Below are 21284 nucleotides of genomic sequence, written 5' to 3'. Positions count from 1 at the left end.
GTGTCACTCTCTGTCTTGTAAACACCCATCACCCCCTCTAGCTTTCACCTTGACCTCTCCAGACTCACGCTAGCTCGCGCTCTCTCTCTCTCTCTCCCCAGCGTTACCTGAATTATTCTTTCTCATTCTCCCAACTTGTTTGTTTTCCTTTCCCTCATTTCTGGGAAATCAAAATACCCCCCACCACCAAAACAATGCTGTTTTTTTTTTTTTTCTTTCTCTTGCTCACTTTCCTTGCATCTTTAGCCAGACCCCCTTTACTTCTCATCCTGTCATCTCTGTTCTTTTCCTCCCCTCCCTCGGCTCTGTCTGTGATAGTAGGCAGCTCCACTGCGGTGCTATTGTGTGAGTCTGCACTTGTGTTTTGAAGCGACAACCACACTCTTACACACACACACACACAGACACATTTTGGGTCTATGGGTCTCTGGAGTCTGGAGTGTAAGTGGCAGGTATGAGAGAAGCTGCACCACAGGGGTTGGCGTTGTCGTCAGCACCATGAATGCTCCTTCACATAAACAATAACACACACAACCACACACACATTATACCCTCCTCACAGCCACAAGCAAGGTAAACAAAGACGGGCAAATGGGGAATGGCACACCTGTTTCCCACTCTTAAGCACACACAGGCACATATGCAAGGCCTGAGGGAGTTTTATCAGTCTCAGCATGAGGTGCCTGTGAATACAGTGTGAATACTAATTACCTGAGGTGATGGAGATGACTGACACGTATTAGATATGTCTGCTGTGTTTTTCTCATTTACCAGATTTGGTTTCCTGAAATACTTCCTGCGTTTCTCAGAACCCAAACTTCAATCGGAAACAACAGTAATGATCTTTGCTCATCGGTACAGACACTCTGAACACATTCTCACCAAACCTGAGTAAATAAACGTTATCAAATAAAAAATGAAGGAAGCATTAATTCTGTCGATAATAAATTCGTACAAAAAGGCTGGCTCAGAGAGATGAGGGTTTTCTATTTGCTTTTTGGTTATTTTGTCAAGTTTTCTGCCCTCAGTGCCCTCAATTAGTCAATCAAGATTCAAAGATTCAAAGCGTCATTGTCTTATCGGGAACAAATTGCACTGCACAATTAAATATCTAATTTGCTGTCCTCTCTTACGGTCTACTGAAAAAAGTACCCCATAATACTCTATAATACCTACTCCACTCAAAAATGTGTTTTGCTTATTGTTACTTCACTTAGATGTTTGACCTTCATTGTGCAGAATGATGTATGTGCATCAGTGATGCACAGATCAGGGTTTTTTAATACCCGCACCCACCCGACCCGTTATGAGAGCAAATCCACATTGCTCATCCAACAAAAATATGTGTTAATCAACCACCTGAACCCAAACCAACCCGCAAACCATCAACTTTAGGCTACAGCAAAGTGAGTGAGAAGTAAGCTACGGATACCACATAGGGAAAATACTCATAGGTATAGCCTCAACACCCTGAAACACAAGCATTGATGAAAACCGCAATCGCAAATTAATGATAACGCTGCATGTGTGCATGCATGCGTATGTTTGAGAGAGAGTGACAGAGAGAGAAGAAGAGAAAGTGGAAGGTGCAGATAAACTGATAATGTTCTTCTCAGTGAAGTAGAGGACATCTTGCATTCAGCAGTTACATTTTTAACAGATTTTTCAAAAAGAGAGAAGGGATGAATACAATCTTAAGAATATCTAACTAGGTCAATGAACCTTTTACTGAAAAAACCATATCAGACACAAATAATTATTCAAGATTCTTCAAAGAGTATTTTTATATCTCGTAAAATATGTCCGGAGGGGTTCTTGAGTTTATTTTAAAAAAGAAAAAAAGTTAAATATAAAACTGTACTATAAGATTATGATGTGAAGGAGTATGTAAAGTTGCAATAACTAACACATATTTTAGTGATTATGTGAGTGTGTTTGTTTGTGTTTAAACAGATACACATGCGTTTGTTTACATGTGTATTCATACCTGTGAGCGTCAGATGAGAGAGCGGGGCTTTCTGTTTCGGATTTGGTTTCTAATAGGTTGTGGATATTTACGCTGCATGTTGGGTAAACAATGACGGGAAAGCATGTGACTTGAATAAAACTGTGAAAACTGAAAAAAAAAAAAAAAAAAAAAAAGAGAGAAGTGGAATTTGGCACAGAAATAAAATTCCTAAAAGCACAAGCAGACAAACAGTCAATTGGTTCCTTCATCAGCAAGTCTCTCAAACATGAGACTAAGAAAGAGAAGAACACAGACTATTACTGCATCGCAGCTTTGATTTCAAATCCATCGTGTAACTAATATATTGTGGTGGTTGTAACCTAATAAAGAAATAAAGTAGACAATTACGAGTCATCTTGTTTTTATATAATCTAGGAATAAATCATTTCAGTGTGTAATTGTTTTAGATTATATTGAGCACCCACACAAATACACAGAGGCATACTTCCACACAAATATACAATGCATTCATTTATGAAAGAGAATCTCAATCTGCTGAGCACACAAACACACACACACTTCTTACACCACCTTGCTTTGTCTAACAAGCTATTCATTTCAAGACGGCGCATAACAATTGCCAAACAACACACATTTGTAAGAAGCAAAAGCCGCCTTAGTCATTTCAAACCTCTCAAGGACCGAGAGACGAGAACTACACAGGTTAAACGAGGACAGGAAGATAGAAGAGGAGCACCCTCGTGGCTTCACTGAAGCATGTACATGCAAAATGTATGGCTTCGCATCTTCACTCTCTGCCTTCATCTGTGTCTCACTTTCCCGTCTCTCTCTCTTCTCTTCTCTCTTTCTGCATCCTCGTGCTTCGTGACTGTGCTGTTGGGAGAAGACTGCAGTCCGCCCTGTTCAGGATTACTGCCAACTGAAGGTGCTAATGGCCCATAGCTGTAAAACAGACAGTGCCCTCTCAGTTCATCTATTTCTCCATATCAATCCCTCTACCTTTTTCTTGTTATCTTTCTCACCATCTCTGACTGACTGACTCTCTCCTCCTCCTCCTCCTCCTTTCCCTTTTATTTTCTCTTCACTGGTGAGAGGCATTAAACAGAGCAGTCTGAACATGTCGGTATGTTTTTTTTTTCCTTCACTGCTGGTACATCACTGGGCACTTAACATGCAGGCCAAGTCACATAAGCAGTATGCAGTAAAGCGTATGTCCAAGTGCTGAAAGGACCTCACACAGCAGTCACTATAGGAGTGAGGCGATCAACAAGCAGCCTCAATTTTTCTCCTCCAGATGCAAGTTAAGATGACCAGGGATGAACTATTGATTGTAATCAGATAACAATTTGATTTAGCCTCATAAATAGCAATTTATTATTTTAGATTTTTTTTATTCCAACACTAATTTATTGGTTTCAATGGGAATTTTCTGTGTTTAGACGCTGTTTATATAATTTATTTTTATACTTAGTGGCATAAAACACTGAAATAACTCAAATAGGTTTCAGCATTTTAAGAAAGCATAAGCAACATTTTGGTGGATTATATTTTTATGTTGTGTTTTTAATGACTTAAACTGTTTACTTTCAGTTGCAAAATTCTATTATTAGTATTTTTTGTAGAGCTGTAACAATTAGTTGTTTAATTGATTAGTCGATCAACAGAAAATTAATCACCAACTATTTTTAGTGGATAAGTAGTTTTGTGGCACCTTTTGAGAAAAACCTGTCCAAATTCTCTGATTGCAGCTTCTCAAATATTAATATTTTCTGATTTTCTGTGAGAGTAAGCTAAATATCTTGGTCAGGACAAAAGAAGACATTCGAGGACGTCGACATTTTGTAGAGCGAACAACTAATCGATTCATCTTTAATGAAAACAGTTGTTAGTTGCATCCCTACTTTTTTTTTGCACAAGGAAACCAATAACTGTTCATTTCAAAGATACCTACCCATGCAGTTTCTTTTATTCACTCTTGTTCTTTAAAAAAAAACACGTCGATGTATTCTAATCTGTTAATGTGAGTCAGAATGATCAGTGATTATGAAAATATAGTCACAGTGGCAGCCCCCTGTTTACTGTACAGCTTTTGGATGTGTGGGAAGATTAAACCCAGTTGAAAACCAATCTGTCCTTTTAAAAGATCAGGGTATATTTAAATCACTGAATACTGAAAACAGTAAACAAGCAATGCCAAGGGTGAAGTTGATTACTGTCATTTCCTCTCATGTAACACTTTTATTTGAACGCTATCCAACAGCTATAAATCTTTCAGATACCATGTTGCATCCGTCGACAGGATGAGCGGCGAGCTCAGAATTAGTTTAATTGCGATTCTTAATGTGTATTTTTGGTCGGTGCTGTGTGCCACCCACACCTCTCAGCACCAGCCAACCCACTAACAATCACAGCTACACACTGACCTTAATTTTCTCTGATTACCAAACCGACTTCCCTGTTGCATGAGTGTCTGACCTTTTCACACAATCATACAATCATGCACTCAAGGTTACGTTCACTCATGTGTGTACATCCGCTCCTCACACACACACACACACACACACACACACACACACATGCATACACACGCTCTCATGCACAAGCACACAAATAAAATTGGATTCCAGATGAAGACCGGTGAGCAGTCTCCCCCTCTCTCCCATTCTCTCTCCCTCTCTCAACCTCTGATTCCATCTAAAAAAGGCTCGTGCCAACAAGTGCTCCTCTCGCACACCTTGTCAAGGCTGTTGACAACTGGGTCACTCTGTGCTGAGAATTTGTACCCACTTACTCTGACTGACCTGCTCTGTTCGGGCTAATTGAAATCTGACATTATGCAATGGCATTAATAAGGTGCCCACATAAAAAGAACACCTTGACATTCAGCGTGTTTTCTGCCCATTACGGGAACTACAAATTGCATGTTGGGTTTCAGGCAGCCATTAATTTCCATTCACTGCTATGAATATCTAGTTTGAATACCTTGTAACTTTTTAGTAACCTTATTTTTGCATGGTACTGCAGTTGCGAGCAGATTGTGTTGAAATCTTGTCCTTCAAGACTTCAAAGTTGGCTGCCATACAGCAAACTTTTTTTTATTCTAAGGACCAACCAAATCCTGTCCTGTCTTATTCACAACATCCGTTTGTTTATTGTTGATCTTTATTGTTGGGGATGACTGTCAAACAACATAGCTCGTGAATAAAAAATATTCAGGATTGTCAGAGGTGTCCTTGAATGGACCACCCAGGAGAGTTTATCAAACAAATCCTGTGTTGTCCCGCAATGACAACCAAACTTTGACAGAACCATGGAGCCAACATGTTCCCCGTGATATATTACTCATCTTAAGTCTTTGATAGTTGACTTTTATTCTATCCTGGCACCGATTGCAATTAATGGCTGTCTGGAAGGTAGGCAATCAATCTTACAGTATGCAGTAGTCAAAAATTGTTGGCAGTAAGGGCTAAAATATGGAAAACTTGGAAAGGGTTTTGGAAGGGACGAGGAGAAGGGTAAACCTCAGGGATTCTACTGTTCTGAGACGACGTCAGCGTTTTTACCACTTGTTTTGTTACTGCTCTTGTGACTTTTATCGACCCTTTCCTGACTCATTTTTCCTCTCGCTGTGAGGAAAAAAGGTGTTTGCTCCTTGCTGAGAGGCTCAGCTGGAACTGCAGCAGCCACAGAAGCTGAAATAAACATGAGGTGGTGGAAATAATATTCCCTCTAGCATTTAGCCAGCGTCAACTGTCACACCATGTTGCACTTATGCAAAGATGATGTGGTCGCAGTGGCACTGGCAGGTTGTGGTTGAGAACTTGTCATCATGTTTTCTTGTTTTTGTATGACTTTACTTTGAAGTGTACCCGCACTTGGAAATGTTTGAGGAACAGTTCATCGGTTCAAGATGGAGGGCCTTGTTTTTGGTTTTCTTTGTATCTTTGTATTAATATTTAGTTAAATGACTACCTGAATGCTTTTCACATTGCTCATTAAAAGATGGGATGAAACTCCAGATTAGCAATTCACTTAAAGAATCTGGGTATTTCATAAAATTGGAGATCCTTAAATGAAAATTTGAACCTTCTCTTAACCACAATTCTTCCTTTTCATTTCAGGAAAACTAACATCACTGAACTCCCTCTCAGTCATCTTGGCTTCTCTTACTTTTTCCCTCTCCCTCCCTTATTTTCCCAGCTCCGGGGGAGAGCTCAGTGCGCAGTATCACATTTCCCACTGTAAAGTCCGCATCTATCTCTCGCTCAAGACCCTTACACATGCAACGGAAAGAACAAACATGAAATCCCTCAGCGCAAAGTCACAGCAAAGCCCGGGCTGCTCCCCCCTTCGCACACAAACTGTATACTTTCAGAGAAAACATAAATATACAAACTGATTTGCAGAACATTCAGCAGCTGAGGTCTGGTGGACTAGAGGCCCAGAGCAGACAGAAAGCTTGGATCACATGAGACCCCTGTACCTAATCCTCCAATCCCCAAACTCATATTTTATATATTCTCAAGAGTGACTAAAGCCTTTCTCTGTCAGTAACTACCACTACACACATAATACAGTATTACAAAACACACATTGTGAACCATCTAGACACATATACAGGAAGGTAAAGATGAACACAGACGCAGTTTTTCCCCTCGCTAAGCTGAAAACACGCTTGTTCAATGTAAAAGAGTGATTCAGTGAAGCCCTGAAGAAGAAACCGTCAACGTGTTCTGTTTAATCTGCAGAGAAACAAACTGTCGCTGCATGGGAAATGCTAGCAGTGTTTGTGTGTGTAAGTTTAGAGCATCAGTGGAATGTTTGAGTGACACGTCTGTGCTTGCACGGATACCTGCAGAAAGACACCCCCGGGGCAACACATACTACGTCACATGAGGCATGAATGAGGACACAAACAAGCAGATGTTTAAAACAAACCAGGCAGATGGGCTCAGTAACATCTGCGCAAGATTTGGGATGAAAAGTAATTGCTGAAATTATGAAAAGCAATGTCTCCTGTGGAAGAGGAAGTCTCATGTGAGGGGTTTGAGATAAATTCAGTTGCATCTCATGACTTGTGTAGGTGTTTGACTTTAAGAATGGATCATCAGAAGAGATATTTATTTTAATGTGTGGGCAGCTCTCTCAACCACTAGTATTTTATAAAAGGAAGAGCTAAATCTTGGATGATATTTTCTTTTGCTAGTGTTATTTTCTAATCGAATCGGTGAGATTGATTTCTAACCCTGAAATGTCAAAAAAGGGTCAATCATTAAACAAACAGAAGACATCATTTTAAAATAATTTGTGCTCAAAGCCCCAAAATTTCCTCATCCTATGCCATCTGTGCCATGCAGGGCAAACAGAAAAATGGCACCATCTGTGAATTCCTGGCAAGGTTTGTGTACCAGCGCCTTGCCAGTTGAACACTTGTTAGGAAGGAGCCTGGTCACATTAGTACTATATTTGGCAATCGAAAGACCTGTATGAGTTATGTTCTGTTTTGCATGATGCATTGTGCACTTTGCATACTTTTTTTTTTTGCAGTGCACTGAGTTCCACTGTTGAAAAAAAGAAACCAAAGATAATTGACTTGAAAGAAATAGTTCTCGGCACCCAGCTGGTTATTATTTGAAATATTTGATACTGCTGTTGATATAATACCTGCTACTTGAGGAATAAAGTCGCAAAATTCTGATGCAACTGTCTGATCAGATAACGTTAAGTCAGTCATGTTCAGATCATGAAATATTCTCATCATGCTGTCTTTCAACGGCAACTTGAAAATGCAACAGACTGCTCAGCTTGGTAACCCACAAGAGGGGGAAAAAAAAAAAAAGCACTTTGTGTTGTTCAGCCTTCAACATGGATAAATATAAGACCAAGCCCGCAATTATAAAATCTATAAATAAGCTGAGGTCTGTAGTAGACTGGAGCTTGACATGGTGCGAGCTTAGACATAACGCATGACTGGAAGAGTGCAATGAAAAAACGAAAACAAATACAGCAAAGCAGAGCAGACAGAGCCCAGGAACAACACTGGCATCCACACTGACAAGGGAGACGAAAATATAGAAACCAGACGGCATAGGAGAGCCAGAGGGGTGTTTTTTCAGTAGCTCCAGAAGAGAAGTCTCCATTTAAATATGGGAGTTCAAACCTCCGAACCCAACCTTACACTATTGCATAACCACTGAATTTACCAAAAAAATGCACCAGTATGTGCTTTCAGTTAAAGTAGTGCTGACTGTGGCTAATGAGATATATTATAATTATATCATATGCAGTAATACGCCTCTCACATGCCTTGGTGTAAATCCAATCAAAGGTTACTTCCTTTCTTCTGTGATTCTCTGGCCGTTATTAGTTTAACGTCATTTTATTTTATTTTCTCAGGAAGCAATTGTGAAAGATTTAGTCTTCTGTCCCGACTAACTCTCTGTTAGGGATTTCCTTCCGCTTCTGTGAGAAAAGCTGTTGCGCACTTTGCAAGAAGGCTGCAAAATTCACATCAACATCCACCACTGTCACTTCCTATATCGAAAGTGACCACGCGCTCGCACCAAAGGCACACATACGCGCACACGTCTCATCCTAATTCATCCATCAAAGCCTTCCCTCCTGCTAATCGTTCTCTCTGTGTTCTGATCTCAGGCACGGAGATATCGCCACCAGACCACCCTGGGCAGCTGGAGGAGGAGGAGGAACAGAAGAATGAAATGGTGCGGACGTGAAGACAGCATGCTCCCTCCGACAGGCCAAACCTCACAGATTGACTGTCTGAGTAAATAAAGCAAGGCCGATGAGGACTTGGCGCAGGTCTTACCTTTTACCATCCCTTTTCTGCTCTTTTTAATTAAGTTGTGTGATGAAAGAAGCCAGAAGAAACAGGGCCCGGCTCTATCTGCTATGTTTCCTTCCCATCAGTGGGATTACCTGGGGAAGACCTGGGATTTACACTTACTTCTGTAATATAACAGGATACAAAACATGAACACAAGTTCTACAGTACACATCATGACAGAAAAAGTGGGAGAATGAGAGTAGCACAAAATAAACTTGTCCCTCCTGAATAGCCTGAAAATCAGTGTTAAAATTGTTACAAATACCACATTATAGGATTCAGTGAAACAATGGATTGTTGGGATATTACACAGATTTCAAATTGCTTTCAAACAACAACAAAAAAAAGAATATTGTGGTGGGATTGTTTTTATGATCGCAAACCGTTTCATCGTCTGGAGTCACAAAGTCACCTGACTACTGTTACATTCCCTTCCTGTCTTTCTGCACATTAAGAAGAAGAAAAACTGTGACTGAAAGGAAGTGCCGTATGTTCTACAGGCAGTAAAAAACATGTCAGAGCAGAGCCCGGTGGAGCAGCTTTCACAGACAGATTGTCCTATTCATCCATCAGACCCTTGTTCCCCTCGTCCAGATGAAGCTGGTAAATATCCAGCATGACAAATCTGAATATTACTCATCCTTACTTATGTCCTTGAAATGACAACAGCTATCCTGAGAGAGCCAAGACCATTCTGCAAGACTCGTAATACAGTGCGGTATCATCTCCTCATCAAACGTATGTCCTGACCAGACCTTTTTTTTTTTTTTTTTTAACCAGAGATCTTTCTCTGTCATGAGAACCACACATACACTAAAACGCCAGCCTCCGCTGTGATATCACCGCTGTTGCATTGTTGTCCCACAAGGATCATCAAGATAAGGCATCACCCCAAACACACCCTGGTGGTGTCCAATCAAATCAATTGTTCTTGTTTGAAAGCCTCTCTTAGCCTGGGACCCAATTTGACACATGATTAATTGAGGTTCCAGGTCAAGTCATTATCCTTTAAGGGAATAAAGGAGGAGGAAGGATTAGGAGACAACTTTGGGCAACTCCATCCCCATGAAACAGGCGATGAATAGCCACACGAACAAGAAAAACTCTACTGTGCTGTGTCTTCTCTTAGCAATTTGCAATGAAGTTAAAGTCAAAAACACCTAATCCTTGTCAGAGCTGTAAAAGCAGTTAGTGTAGTCTAGTGTTTGCTAATTAGCATTAGCGCTTTGAAATTAAAGAGCTGGAGGACCATGATCACCCAAGAGAGAGTGATTACTGTTCAGTTTTCATCCCAGTTTTTATTATATTATTACAATGCTATGCTAAAACACCTCAAATCATTACCTTTTAAATTTGATCACAAATTTTCTGTCTGCTCAGTTTTTTGTCCTTAGATTCCTTGTCTTCTGGATGCTCTTATCTGAGTTAAATGGCAAAGAAGCAATAACAGATTTCTGAGAGATCTGAGAGATTTTTACAAGGCCTATCAAATACCCTTGACATTACACGTTAAACAAAAACAAAACATACATAAATCACAGCTTTTCTTTGTTTAAATTCAACCCACCGAGATGTTAATCATTCTTGTTCTAGGAATGCATTTGGGGCTCTTGAGCTTCTCTGTGAGTGACTGACCTTTATAAAACTGTTGATGCTTTTGCTCCTTGTTTAGCACTAAGCAGTGGATTCAAATACAAAGAGGCCTATTAGAAATGTTTGTGTTTTGCAGATTGCTGCTTTGAAAGAATCAGCCAAGAGAGCAAGCGATGATTCAGCAGCCCTAGACGTCTGTAATCACCACTTCACATCTTCTGCTGCCTCCTTTTCAACGCAGTGCAGATCTCTGTTTTCCAAAAATATCTAAGCGTTCAGTACATGGTGCTGCTGCAGGAGACATGGGAATTAAAAGAGACATGCATTTTACCCGAACTTCCGAGATCTGTGGCCATATTCCATTACTTTAAATTAAATTTCTGGAGGGAGCTCTTATTCTACGCAAAGCCCGTGATATGAGCAGTCAGGCGTAGATAGGCTCTTATTCCAATTCTCATCACCATCATCATCTGAGATGATCCCACTATATGTAATCAGTGTTATTAGTTCAGGCTTGTACTGAGATGTCCTCGACAGGATCAGCCAAACCTCACATTAGGGAAACAATAGCCATGAGTGGAGGCAGCCTGACAGTGGGATCCATCAAGGGGCAGAAATTTAAGACTCTGTGCTCTTGTCTGACAGATCCTCTACAGTTACGTTTCTATCCAGGTGTCAGACAGGTTTTAAGGAAACTTCTTAAATGTCAAAATGTTAATGTGTTGTGTTTCTTCCGCCGGTAGGCCACTTGTAAATTAAATATATTGTAGCTAAAACAAACCAACTCGAGAAAAAATTAGTCCTTTAATAACTTGTCACTATTGTGCGTTTTCTACTGTTAGATGGTGTCACTGGCATTACAAGACAATGCATATATACTAATAATTGTGATACTAATCAAGTTACTGCTGCTGTATTTATTTCTGCTTGAAGATGACAACATAAACATGAACTTGGCACTGTTTTAATGCACCATTTAATAAATGAATGGTCATACAATCATCATCATTAGGCTGATCTTGGACAAATCATTTAATCATTGACAAATACGGTCTTTGTTTTACACCTAAAGTGACTTTAAACACATCGGGGTATGTTGAGGATATGACGTCATCATTTGGTCACAGATGCCAAGTTTAGAAGTCTGAGCAAACCCAAACAACTCGTGATCAACATTCAGAGCCCTGCAACAGGAAAAGGCATAGTCACGGATGCCTCAACTCAATTGTTGCCATGACAGTAAACCTGACAATAAAGATTTAGACAACAGTGTCCAATTGTTTTCACAGGGTCTATTAATACCTGTAGAATCGATGCCTTCACAAGCCGTAGCAACCCAGGTTCCATCCCTCATGGCCATTATGAACCCTCAAGGGAACAGATATTTTCACTAACCTCTACTAGAGCAAGAATCCCTCAGGAGTGATTCTAGGAACATTCAGGTAAAATGACTTTAATGACCTAGTGACCATCCCTTATACCAATCTCGCTGAACCCGTGGGATTAACGTGAATGAACCATAAAAAAAAGACTATCCACCAATCAACCTGAGGCAGTTATGAAAGGCACTTTGGTCTGCATGGCCGACAGTACAGGTCAACTGTTTGGTCACCGGCGTGATGTGTGGCAGCCGTTATCAGGCCCAGAAGAGGTCAAACACAGTTCCATTTCTATTTTAGTGAGTGGAGGAGGAAAACTTTGAGATTGGAAGGAACATTATAGAGCTTGTAGTTATTTGACATCCCTTTTATTTATTCACTGCCAAGGTGCAACTATGTAGCAGATTACATCACTTCACCTGAGGCGAGCTTGGAAGATGCGAGCGTGCCAAAATTACCACTCAAGTTACTGTTTTTATACAGAACATGTTTTGTCCTTTCACATCCTTTCACATTCTTCCCTATAATCTACATACCAGACTTCACTGGCCTAAATATAAATGAGTGAAGAACTCTCGAGAGCAAAACCTGAATCTCTCGTCTCTTATACCTCCTGAAAATCAAAGTATCACCTTCCCATCTTCCTCCTCTAGGATGTTCTCTTTTTCTCTCACGCAGAGAAGCTTCTGCTCTCAGTCGACAGGATTTGCTCCTCCATAAGCCAATCATATATGTCAGCCCTTAATTAAGCATCCCAGTATGCTCTTGATCTGATGAGGGGCACACTGGGTCAGATTGGTTAAAATCTGTTATATGAGGTCGTGAATGACAGGATGAATTGATATCCTGCCACTCATGGAGGCAGAGTGCAGAGGGGGATGGGAGAGAGGACCTTATGCAAGGCAGACTGATAACTGTGTGATCTTTATTGATTTTTATTCCCCAACGGACATTAACAGTGTTACATCACTGATGTGTTTTCCTTCTTTTTGGATTATTTTTTAACCCGACTATGAACTGTGTTTTCTTAAAATAAATGTTTGACCTTTTATCTACTGCTAAGGTTAAGGACTCTACAGGGTGAAGGGAAGAGGACGAAAGGGAGAGAAGAAATAAGAAAAAAAAACAACATGGCAAATGCTTTGGAGATTCTGTTAAGGTCCAATGGTGTCACCATTCAAGTCTTGGTTTGCTCCTTCACTAGTTCTGCTGGTTGTCAGTTCCCTCCACCCAGCAGCCGGGCTGGAGCCAGCCTTGCAGCTGTCCACAGTCCAGCATTACATAACAAGGCTGCATCACAAACCCCCCTCTAGCCACTTCGCAGCCTCTCCACCATGACACTGTCACCCTGCTAAGGAAATGACAAGAGGACAAAGTTGGATGCCCCGCTTAAGGGACGGACATGCAAACTCCTCTCTTCTAAGATTTGCTTGTTGAGAGCCAAGTTAATGAGGTAATGCAATGCTGTAATTGCTCATTTGCTTCCCTATTCCCATGGACCCACAGCCTCTTCACCTTTTAAAAACTCCACTCAAACACACAGGCAAAGTGCCGCTCAAGTGTAGGTGGGCGTGCTAAAGCTATACATGAACCAAGTCTACTGAATGGCTGACCCAGTTTCCTACCCTGCTTTGCTTAAACAGTGTGTATCATGTCGTGACTATAATGTGCAATGAATCCTTCTAGAGGTGCCCAGACAAATTATAAACCCTCTTTGGACACACCTGCTGAATATCAAAAAAGTATCAAAAAGTACAAGACATACTTCAGGCTCTGAATCTTTGTCGATAATAATGCTTCACCTCTGTGCCTTAAATATATTTATGTTAAACTCTCAGAGCTGCTCTACAAAACCATTGTGTGACAACACAAAACAGACTGCAACAACATTTGTTTCCTGGATATAACCGAGGTATTGTTGACTACTTGAAATTGCCCCAGAGAAAGAGAAAACGCTAGACAAGTGTTCGGAAAACTGCAATCTATTAAAATTGCAGCAAAAAGTAGTTTCGCTTACTCTCAAACATGAGAGATGTGAATTCCACAAGCCATGCAAAATTAAACAGTGTACAGTTTCCCTGCACTTCATCAGTTTAGTCAGCTACACGGTCTAAAATTATGTCTTTCACATACCTGAGATTTCTCTTTCTATCATCAAGGACATGTATGGCTGCAGCCAAGTGCACGTAGTCATAGGGGGAGCTTTGAAAATGTCAGTTTATTGGATCAGGACTGGGGTCATTACCTGCAACTGTAGAGAGTCACACTCAAGTGACACACATTGTCCACCAACACCTCATGTCATTCAAGAGGTTAACACTCAAACACCCGCAGCACAGCATGCTGATTTTTCATCTGAATGCCAAATACAGTACATCACACTAATCATGTAGTCAGGATAAGGTTCAATTATGGAAACTACACACGACAGCATGAGTTTGTTTTTAAACTTACTTTTAAAGCTGTCCCTGGTTTATTCTAGGAGACGGTATATGAGAATTTCATCACACTATACCAGCGAAGCTCAGCAGGATCACTTTCTAACGTCATATGAACACAGCATTCAGAGAATGAGCCTTTGAAGCTTTGATATCAATCATATTTAGACAGCGCAATCCCCTCCAGCTTTCCTGTCATGTATTGCTCATGAGCTTCACAGAGGTGGACTGATTGTTGTGGAGAGAGAGGAGGGATTTAGGGGCTTTTGACTCATATAATATTTCTTATTTTTGTATAGAAAGAATAAATGTGTTCATGGTAAATACCAAGGAGAAGGCTCAGGATGAAAGGCTCATACAGCGAGAGAAGTTTACCTTTATTTGGATTTCACTGAGATGACAACCAGCAGCAGATTTAATCTGGCGTTATGTCCATAGATGTGTGTGTGTTGTTTGAGGGAGCGAGCGCTGGTTGTGTTTGCCCACCACCACTGGGAATCCAATGATGGGGGTAACGAAGAAGTAGCCAGTGTTTTGTGTCAGTTGCTAAGCAAACTAGGACTGATATGACAGAATGCAACTCTCCAGTGTGTCCCACCTACGCAATATTTCAATGTGCACCAAGGACCCCGTGATACAGTCTGTCAAAAACAAGGCATTCATGTGTAATAAAAGTATAACATGGGGTATCATTAGGAACTGACAATATTGTCCATAAGTAGAAGACCATTTAATTAACCTCCAGTAATGGGAGCACTAATTACAACTAGCCAACCATTAAAAATATTAAAACCACACTATCTATTAATGAAAGAGCTACACGGAGAAAGATGGCCTGCTCCCAGCCCACAAATCAAGTTTATATTGGAGAAAACTTTTAAAGCACACCAAAATTCAAGATCTGCTTTTACTTTCTCAACTGTTAAAAAATATAAACTCATCCAAAAAAGAAACCCAAACTAAATTATTCCTGTAATACATTGATGCAGCAGCAGAATACTTTAGAAATTTTGTAGTGAAAATTTAAACCTATAAACACCAAACCCACCAAATAAATCATTACACGGCCTCTGTGAACTCTCACAAACCACAAATACACTACAACTCTACAATTTCTGTATTGTGTGCATTTGTATTACCACAGCTTAACTACACTGTGTGCTGTGTTGTGGGAGGAATAAGGTAGCTGCAGCAATAGCAACCGACTTCAAAGAATGTCATTGTCAGGCTCCTTTTAAACATGCTGCTGTTTGAATTGACATTAATGATGCAACCTGTATGAAGAGTTTTGGATCTTGGTAAAAATATATATATATATTGTTTTTTCAAGAAGACTGGTGCAGCACATATAGAGCTAACTTCCTGTCTAAGTGTCTGTGTGTTTTTTGTTTGACACAAAATATGCAGGGACATGTGAAGGACCCAAAATACAGAATATGAGCCGGCCAGGTTGTGTTCTCAGGAGATCTACAGTAGATGGAAGAGTTTGGCATTTATTTCTTGACTAGTGAATTGTAGATCTGTTGTACGGGGACATAAAGTCTAATTCCCTAATGCATTCTCTCGTGCCAAACTTATAAGGAGATTTAGTAAAGTAGCTTAAATCTAATTTATTCTGGGGTAACCACTGAAACTCTAACGACCCCTGGAAGTGTCTTGATCACAGTTTAAGTAACACTCGATTTACCACACATTTCCATCTATTGCTCAGTTAGACTATAATGTGGTACAAGCTGGTGTGTCACCTTGAGAATCGATGACAAGGGATGGGAAATAAGTGTTTCAATCAACGAACCTTCATGATGCCGCAAGGTGTGTTTCCACCTCCCTGGCTTCTCTCGGTGGAATTATCACGGCTGCCACTCCCGATCCTTGGGCTGCCGTGCTCCCTGTACCGTCCATTGGTGTAAACTCCCTCAGCCCCGTAGCCCTGGGCAGAGGCCGACACCTCCAAGTAAGCCCGGGTACCGGTCGGAGGCAGCGCGGCCGCATCGCCGGTGATTCCCGCAGCGTTGGTCTCACCCTGTGTTGGCGGGGCGCCGATGGCAAGATCCAAAAAATGTCCCGACACAGCATCTGAAGCGTGTACCCCTGCCATGATCCGCCGGTGTTAGGCTACAGCAAAGCCCTCCCCTCCACAATGTAAAAACAACCCATTTTCTCAAAGCACGGTGGACTTGTTGACGTCCAGGACGGTTTGTCTTCTTCACCGGATCACCACTGCCGGTCCATCTTCGGAGCGCACGGTATCTTCTGAAGCCGGGTAGCGGATGGTCAGACTGAACCGTCCTGGTGAAATAATGAGCAGACAATGTCCTCCCCACACGCGACCTCCTCCGATTAGCTTTATGTAGACGTTTAGAGTAGTAAAAATACTGGAAATACGGACTTATGGCCAGGCTTTGCTGCGGACGTATGTGTTTACAGCTTGCACTTTCGTCTCCTTGTCTTGAAAAATCTGTTTCGCTCTCCACGTCCGCTTCTGTGGAGTCTTCGCTGTGCGCATCGCTCTGCGTCCTGCACACTTTTGCAGTGCTTGCAAACGGGAGAGCTTCCCCTCTCTTTCTCATGCATCCGCGGGACAAATTCAAGACTGCGAGGGCGCAATCGCAATGAGCCCACAAAAGCGTGCACACGCGCGCGCGCATGTACAATTAAACCCAATTACTCGCGCTCAAGCAGTTTGATTCGTTACGCGTGCGCGCGCATTGTGCAAAGTAGACTATTTCAGTCAGTTAAAGGCAGAACAATTGTAATATTTATATTACAGGAATATCAACGTTATTTATCATGTGAAGTATCCCACGGAGCTTATTGAGACTCAAACTTAAACTCTGCCATTTAGCAGGCTGCAGGTTCTCCATAAGAGGGAGCTCAAAGGAGACTCATTATTTGAGATTTTTTTTGAAAGTATGGTGATTCATTTTGTTTTTAATCCTTAAAAATAGCAAATGAATACATAAATAACTAAATCGCCATACAAAAATCTGTGTCAAATCAGAATTTAAAAATATTATTCGTATGGTTGTTTTTTTCACTTTTCTCTCCACATATGCTTCCACTCAATTTCAGTGGAAGCTGGTTTACAAGAGCTGGTTTACTGTAAATTGCTACAGTGTCCTCTGGGAAAAGGAAAACAAAACCACTTTTGGATGAGTAATAAAAAACCTCGTTCTTTTATGGCAAAAAAATAAAAACTATGGATCTTACTTGCAGGAAAGGAAAGTAATAGTTTAGATATGCAGCCACCCAAAGGCGAGTAAACTGCTGTTGCAATTTTAATGAATTATCTGCAGGCAACAACTGCAGCTTTTGAAACACGTGTAAATTAATTTAGTATTTATTTCACCTTCTAAACATCTGCAACCCAGCATTTAGTTTTTTTAAGCACTCGACAGCCATACAAGCAAATAAAATGTGGAATGTCTTAAGGCTGCATGTCCAGAGTTGCACCAATAAACAGGAGATATATAAAGTATTTCAACAACATGCAAGATTTGCAGTTTAGATATTCAGACATCCTAATTTTTTCTGACCTCTACACCCCTATTTTTTCCTCTCCACAAATAAAACCTGTCTAGGACTAACTACCCCTTTCCAAAGTCATTATGAGACAATGACTGCCTCATTTGTGTCATTCTGGTAATCACTTGCACTATTAATAAAAAAAAATTAATTAAGAGACAGTGATAGAGGACAGATAACGTGCAGGGTGAACTTGATACCCTTCTTAAAATTCAGCAGAAAATATATTCTAGGCATCAAACTTGTTAAATATTGTGTGTTAAATTTTAAACAGCCACAACCCCATAACCAACCGCTATAAACATGTAAAGTGAGCAAGTAACACTATTGAAACTGCAGCAGCTGTTACTTTCCTTGTCTATAAGTGGCACAGGTTGGATTGGAACTGCAGGTCCAAAATGCAGGTCTGAACCTGGATCAGATAGTGACTGAGTCTGGCTGTAGATGCATAAGTAATACAACATGTCCTTGTTCTGTCAAGGTAATTTGTTGCTATGCAGTACAGAGAAAAGACTCATCCGGTACTCGTTCAATAAGTCTGCTGGTACCAGAATTTAACTGCGTTTATGTTGGGAATCTTGCTCACAATAATAAATAATACAAACACATTTATCCTTAAGAGAAAGTTGAAATTGTAACTTTATTTACAGTAACATCTAGAATATATCTGAAATAAATGAGCATAGAAGAGACAAATAATAATAATGGTTATAATGAGGCTGACTATCTGTCCCTGAAGCACCTTTTCACACATGAAATTACATTCCTCTGTTATCTCACAGTATCACTCATTTCAATTCATTTTAATGTTTGTTTGGTAGGGACAGATACAATCTACATTGAGAATTGCACAGCAATTATGCAATGCAATTCATCACAGCATGTATAGATACTGCTAATTTCCAGTGCCCGTCTCTAGAAGGGCCTTCAAAATAAAAAAAAATGTTCACAGACAACAGAGTAAAACTATGTAGCACATTTTGTTGACCTTATAGGAACAGCAGTACGACTCGTCGGCATACACATATATACATACAGACACATACATACCCCCTCACCCCCACCCCTACACATGCCTACATAATTAATTGGCTTTTTAAAATTCTTTCAGTTTAATTTTAAAATGTTGACAATGTCGGTCTGTTTTGAGTTCAGTAAGTAGCACATTACATGCATTTTCTCCCTTTATAAAAAAATGATGTCTGGCCAAAGTAGGTATTCCAGTACGATATTTCACAGTTCCCGGCAGTGGTATTCTTAGTGGACAATCCAAAGGCCTGTAACAGTTGTACTTTGACTCTTCATCAAAGATGCAGGGATGCTCTTCCTCCACCCCACCATCCCTCTTCTTACAGATATTGATTTGAAGACCATAAACAGGGGAAACATCAGAGAGGAGACTGAGAATATTAGTCATTTATGATTGCACTCTGTAGTTGTGCAACATCCTTACATGCAGGCTAACCTTGGCACCCCGGTTTCACATACCATAAAGCTGAACATCTGCTGATACCTCTTGAGTCTAGGCCAAAAAAACTTCAACAATGGAGGGTGCATATTCAACATCAGGCCAACTCACATCATCAGACTAGACATGGCCAATAAGCTGGGATAATGCAACCCCATTTATAACCCACTAAGGAGGCAAATCAAATCATGGCCAATTTGTATGAAGGGAGTCATGTGCAACAGAGAGTGTGAGCTCACTGTCTGTTCATAATTGTCAAATATAGCCAGACTAATCAGAGCCAAAGCAATGTCTTTACGTCATGGTCAGGCTTGATATTCAGATTGTTATTCTGCATGTAAATGCTGCAAACAATGGGGAAATTCTTTCTGGTAAATAGCAGCACTGACATGACACACAGCAGATTACTACGTACTCTGTGTAATTATCTGATGTATTTTGTCAGAGGGCGGGACGGTCTGTTGAAGTTAAGGGTCTTATTCAAGGGTGTTAGTGTTTCTGTGTAGATATTTTCACAAGAGGCAGACCTTGGTAATGATAAGTGGCATAATCTGCAGCCAAAACACAGCCTCCCTAATCGCTTTCAGTCTTATGAATGAAAATGACTTACAGACGCGTGAGTACTGTTGGAGCTAAAGCCCGGCTACTTCTCAAGGACAAGGTAGTGAGAGGGAGAAGTGAATGAAATCTGTGAATGTGTGACGCAACGCAGGAGAAGAGTGAAAAGAGGATGAAGGAATGGAAGCCTTGTTGGTAGACTGAGACAGTAAATGTCTAGGAAGAGGAGGTTGGAGAGATTTTATGCCCCTTCCTTTTCCTCACGCACTCTCATTGCCCTCCCTCCCCCCATCCTTTCCCTCGTGATCTCTCAGGGTCATGTATTATGCATTCTCAGAAATTATTTAGCAAAAGTTCTGCTTTTAAAAGCCTCCCCGCCTGGCCCAGCTGTCTCACTCTTATGTGAAAAGGCCTCTGACAACCAGTCTCCGAACTCAAACATCAGCTCCACGTGGACCTAAACCGAGGGAGAGAGTGGTGGTGGTGGGGGGAGGAGGGTCAGTTCACATGAGTCCACAAGATGTGACCAGTCACCCTGGTTGAAAGCGCCCCTCAGTGATCCATCTGCAAATACTGTTTGTTACACTGAGCTGTAGAGCATTGCATTACTCACTGAAGACATCGGGGCCTGATGAGTGACTGATGAGAAGATTAAAACATACTGTTTGTTTGTCGGGGGGTAAAAAGAGCTAAAATAAAACAGTGAGAAAGGAAGTGAAATACGAAGTATCAGCACTCTCGATCATAATATAAAATAACACCCCAGTTGTTTTCTAATGAGGTTTGCTATAATTTCCTGTGGCAGGATGTCAGCTATGGCTGTGTACAGTAAGGCACCTCTCCCTCCTGCTGCAGCAGCTGTCAGGTTCAGACCAATGGATCTCCATTGCCATACCTCCAGGGCTCTAACGGCTCCCTCCTCCCACCGGGGCCCATCAACAGAAGCTAGGCTATCGTATTGATGACAGCTGGCTATTGATCAAGTCTCCTAATCCCAGCTGGCTACAGGGGAAAAGAAGAAGGGGTCATCCAGTCAAACGTTCAGGATTTATTACCACACAAGATTTTTGTTGAAAGCCATTGTTCAATTGTTCATTCACACCTTTGTTTCTCATTTTTTATAGCATCAGTTGAGTTATAATTATCATTGTATAAGTTCAAAGGCAGGCACCGAGACAAAAATGAAACCGCAAGAACAAGATTCAACTTTTCACAGACGCACAATGTGATTTGTACATTCGAATGATGGTATCTATAGAGGAAGTTCCTGCTGTTCTCTGCCGGGGAGCTGAGGGTGTGTCTTCCTGAGTATTGCCACCGCACTTCCTGCGCTGGCTCGTGTGAGAATCAGTCCAACAGGAACAGAAACCAGATATAAAATCTTTTTTGTATCTTTTTTGCTTGTGCAATTCTCAGTTTTAAAGGCACAATCCATGATCGAAACAAAAGACAAGATGGGGATCTGTTGTCACTCCAGACAGGTCTTCGTCAGACAGTCGCATTGTGTGTA

The 21284-nt window shown here is 40.9% G+C and overlaps 1 protein-coding gene across 2 annotated transcripts in view; it reads right to left on the bottom strand.

Moving 5' to 3' along the window:
* Positions 1–16809, bottom strand: part of plcl5 (phospholipase C like 5) — a 66599-nt gene extending 49790 nt beyond the window's left edge. For both annotated transcript variants that reach the window (XR_006092293.1, XM_042392658.1), the window contains exon 1: positions 16019–16809. Coding sequence is in view for 1 of the 2 variants with exons in the window: in XM_042392658.1 (XP_042248592.1) it covers positions 16019–16321 (303 nt within the window). In the remaining variant the exon portion in view is untranslated. The remainder of the gene's footprint in view (positions 1–16018) is intronic.
* Positions 16810–21284: the final 4475 nt, after the last annotated feature.

The sequence above is a fragment of the Thunnus maccoyii genome, chromosome 18 (assembly GCF_910596095.1).
Source record: "Thunnus maccoyii chromosome 18, fThuMac1.1, whole genome shotgun sequence".
Classification (NCBI taxonomy): Eukaryota; Metazoa; Chordata; class Actinopteri; order Scombriformes; family Scombridae; genus Thunnus; species Thunnus maccoyii.
The sequence above is the reverse complement of the archived record's forward strand: the minus strand, read 5'-3'. Positions and strand labels throughout refer to the sequence as shown.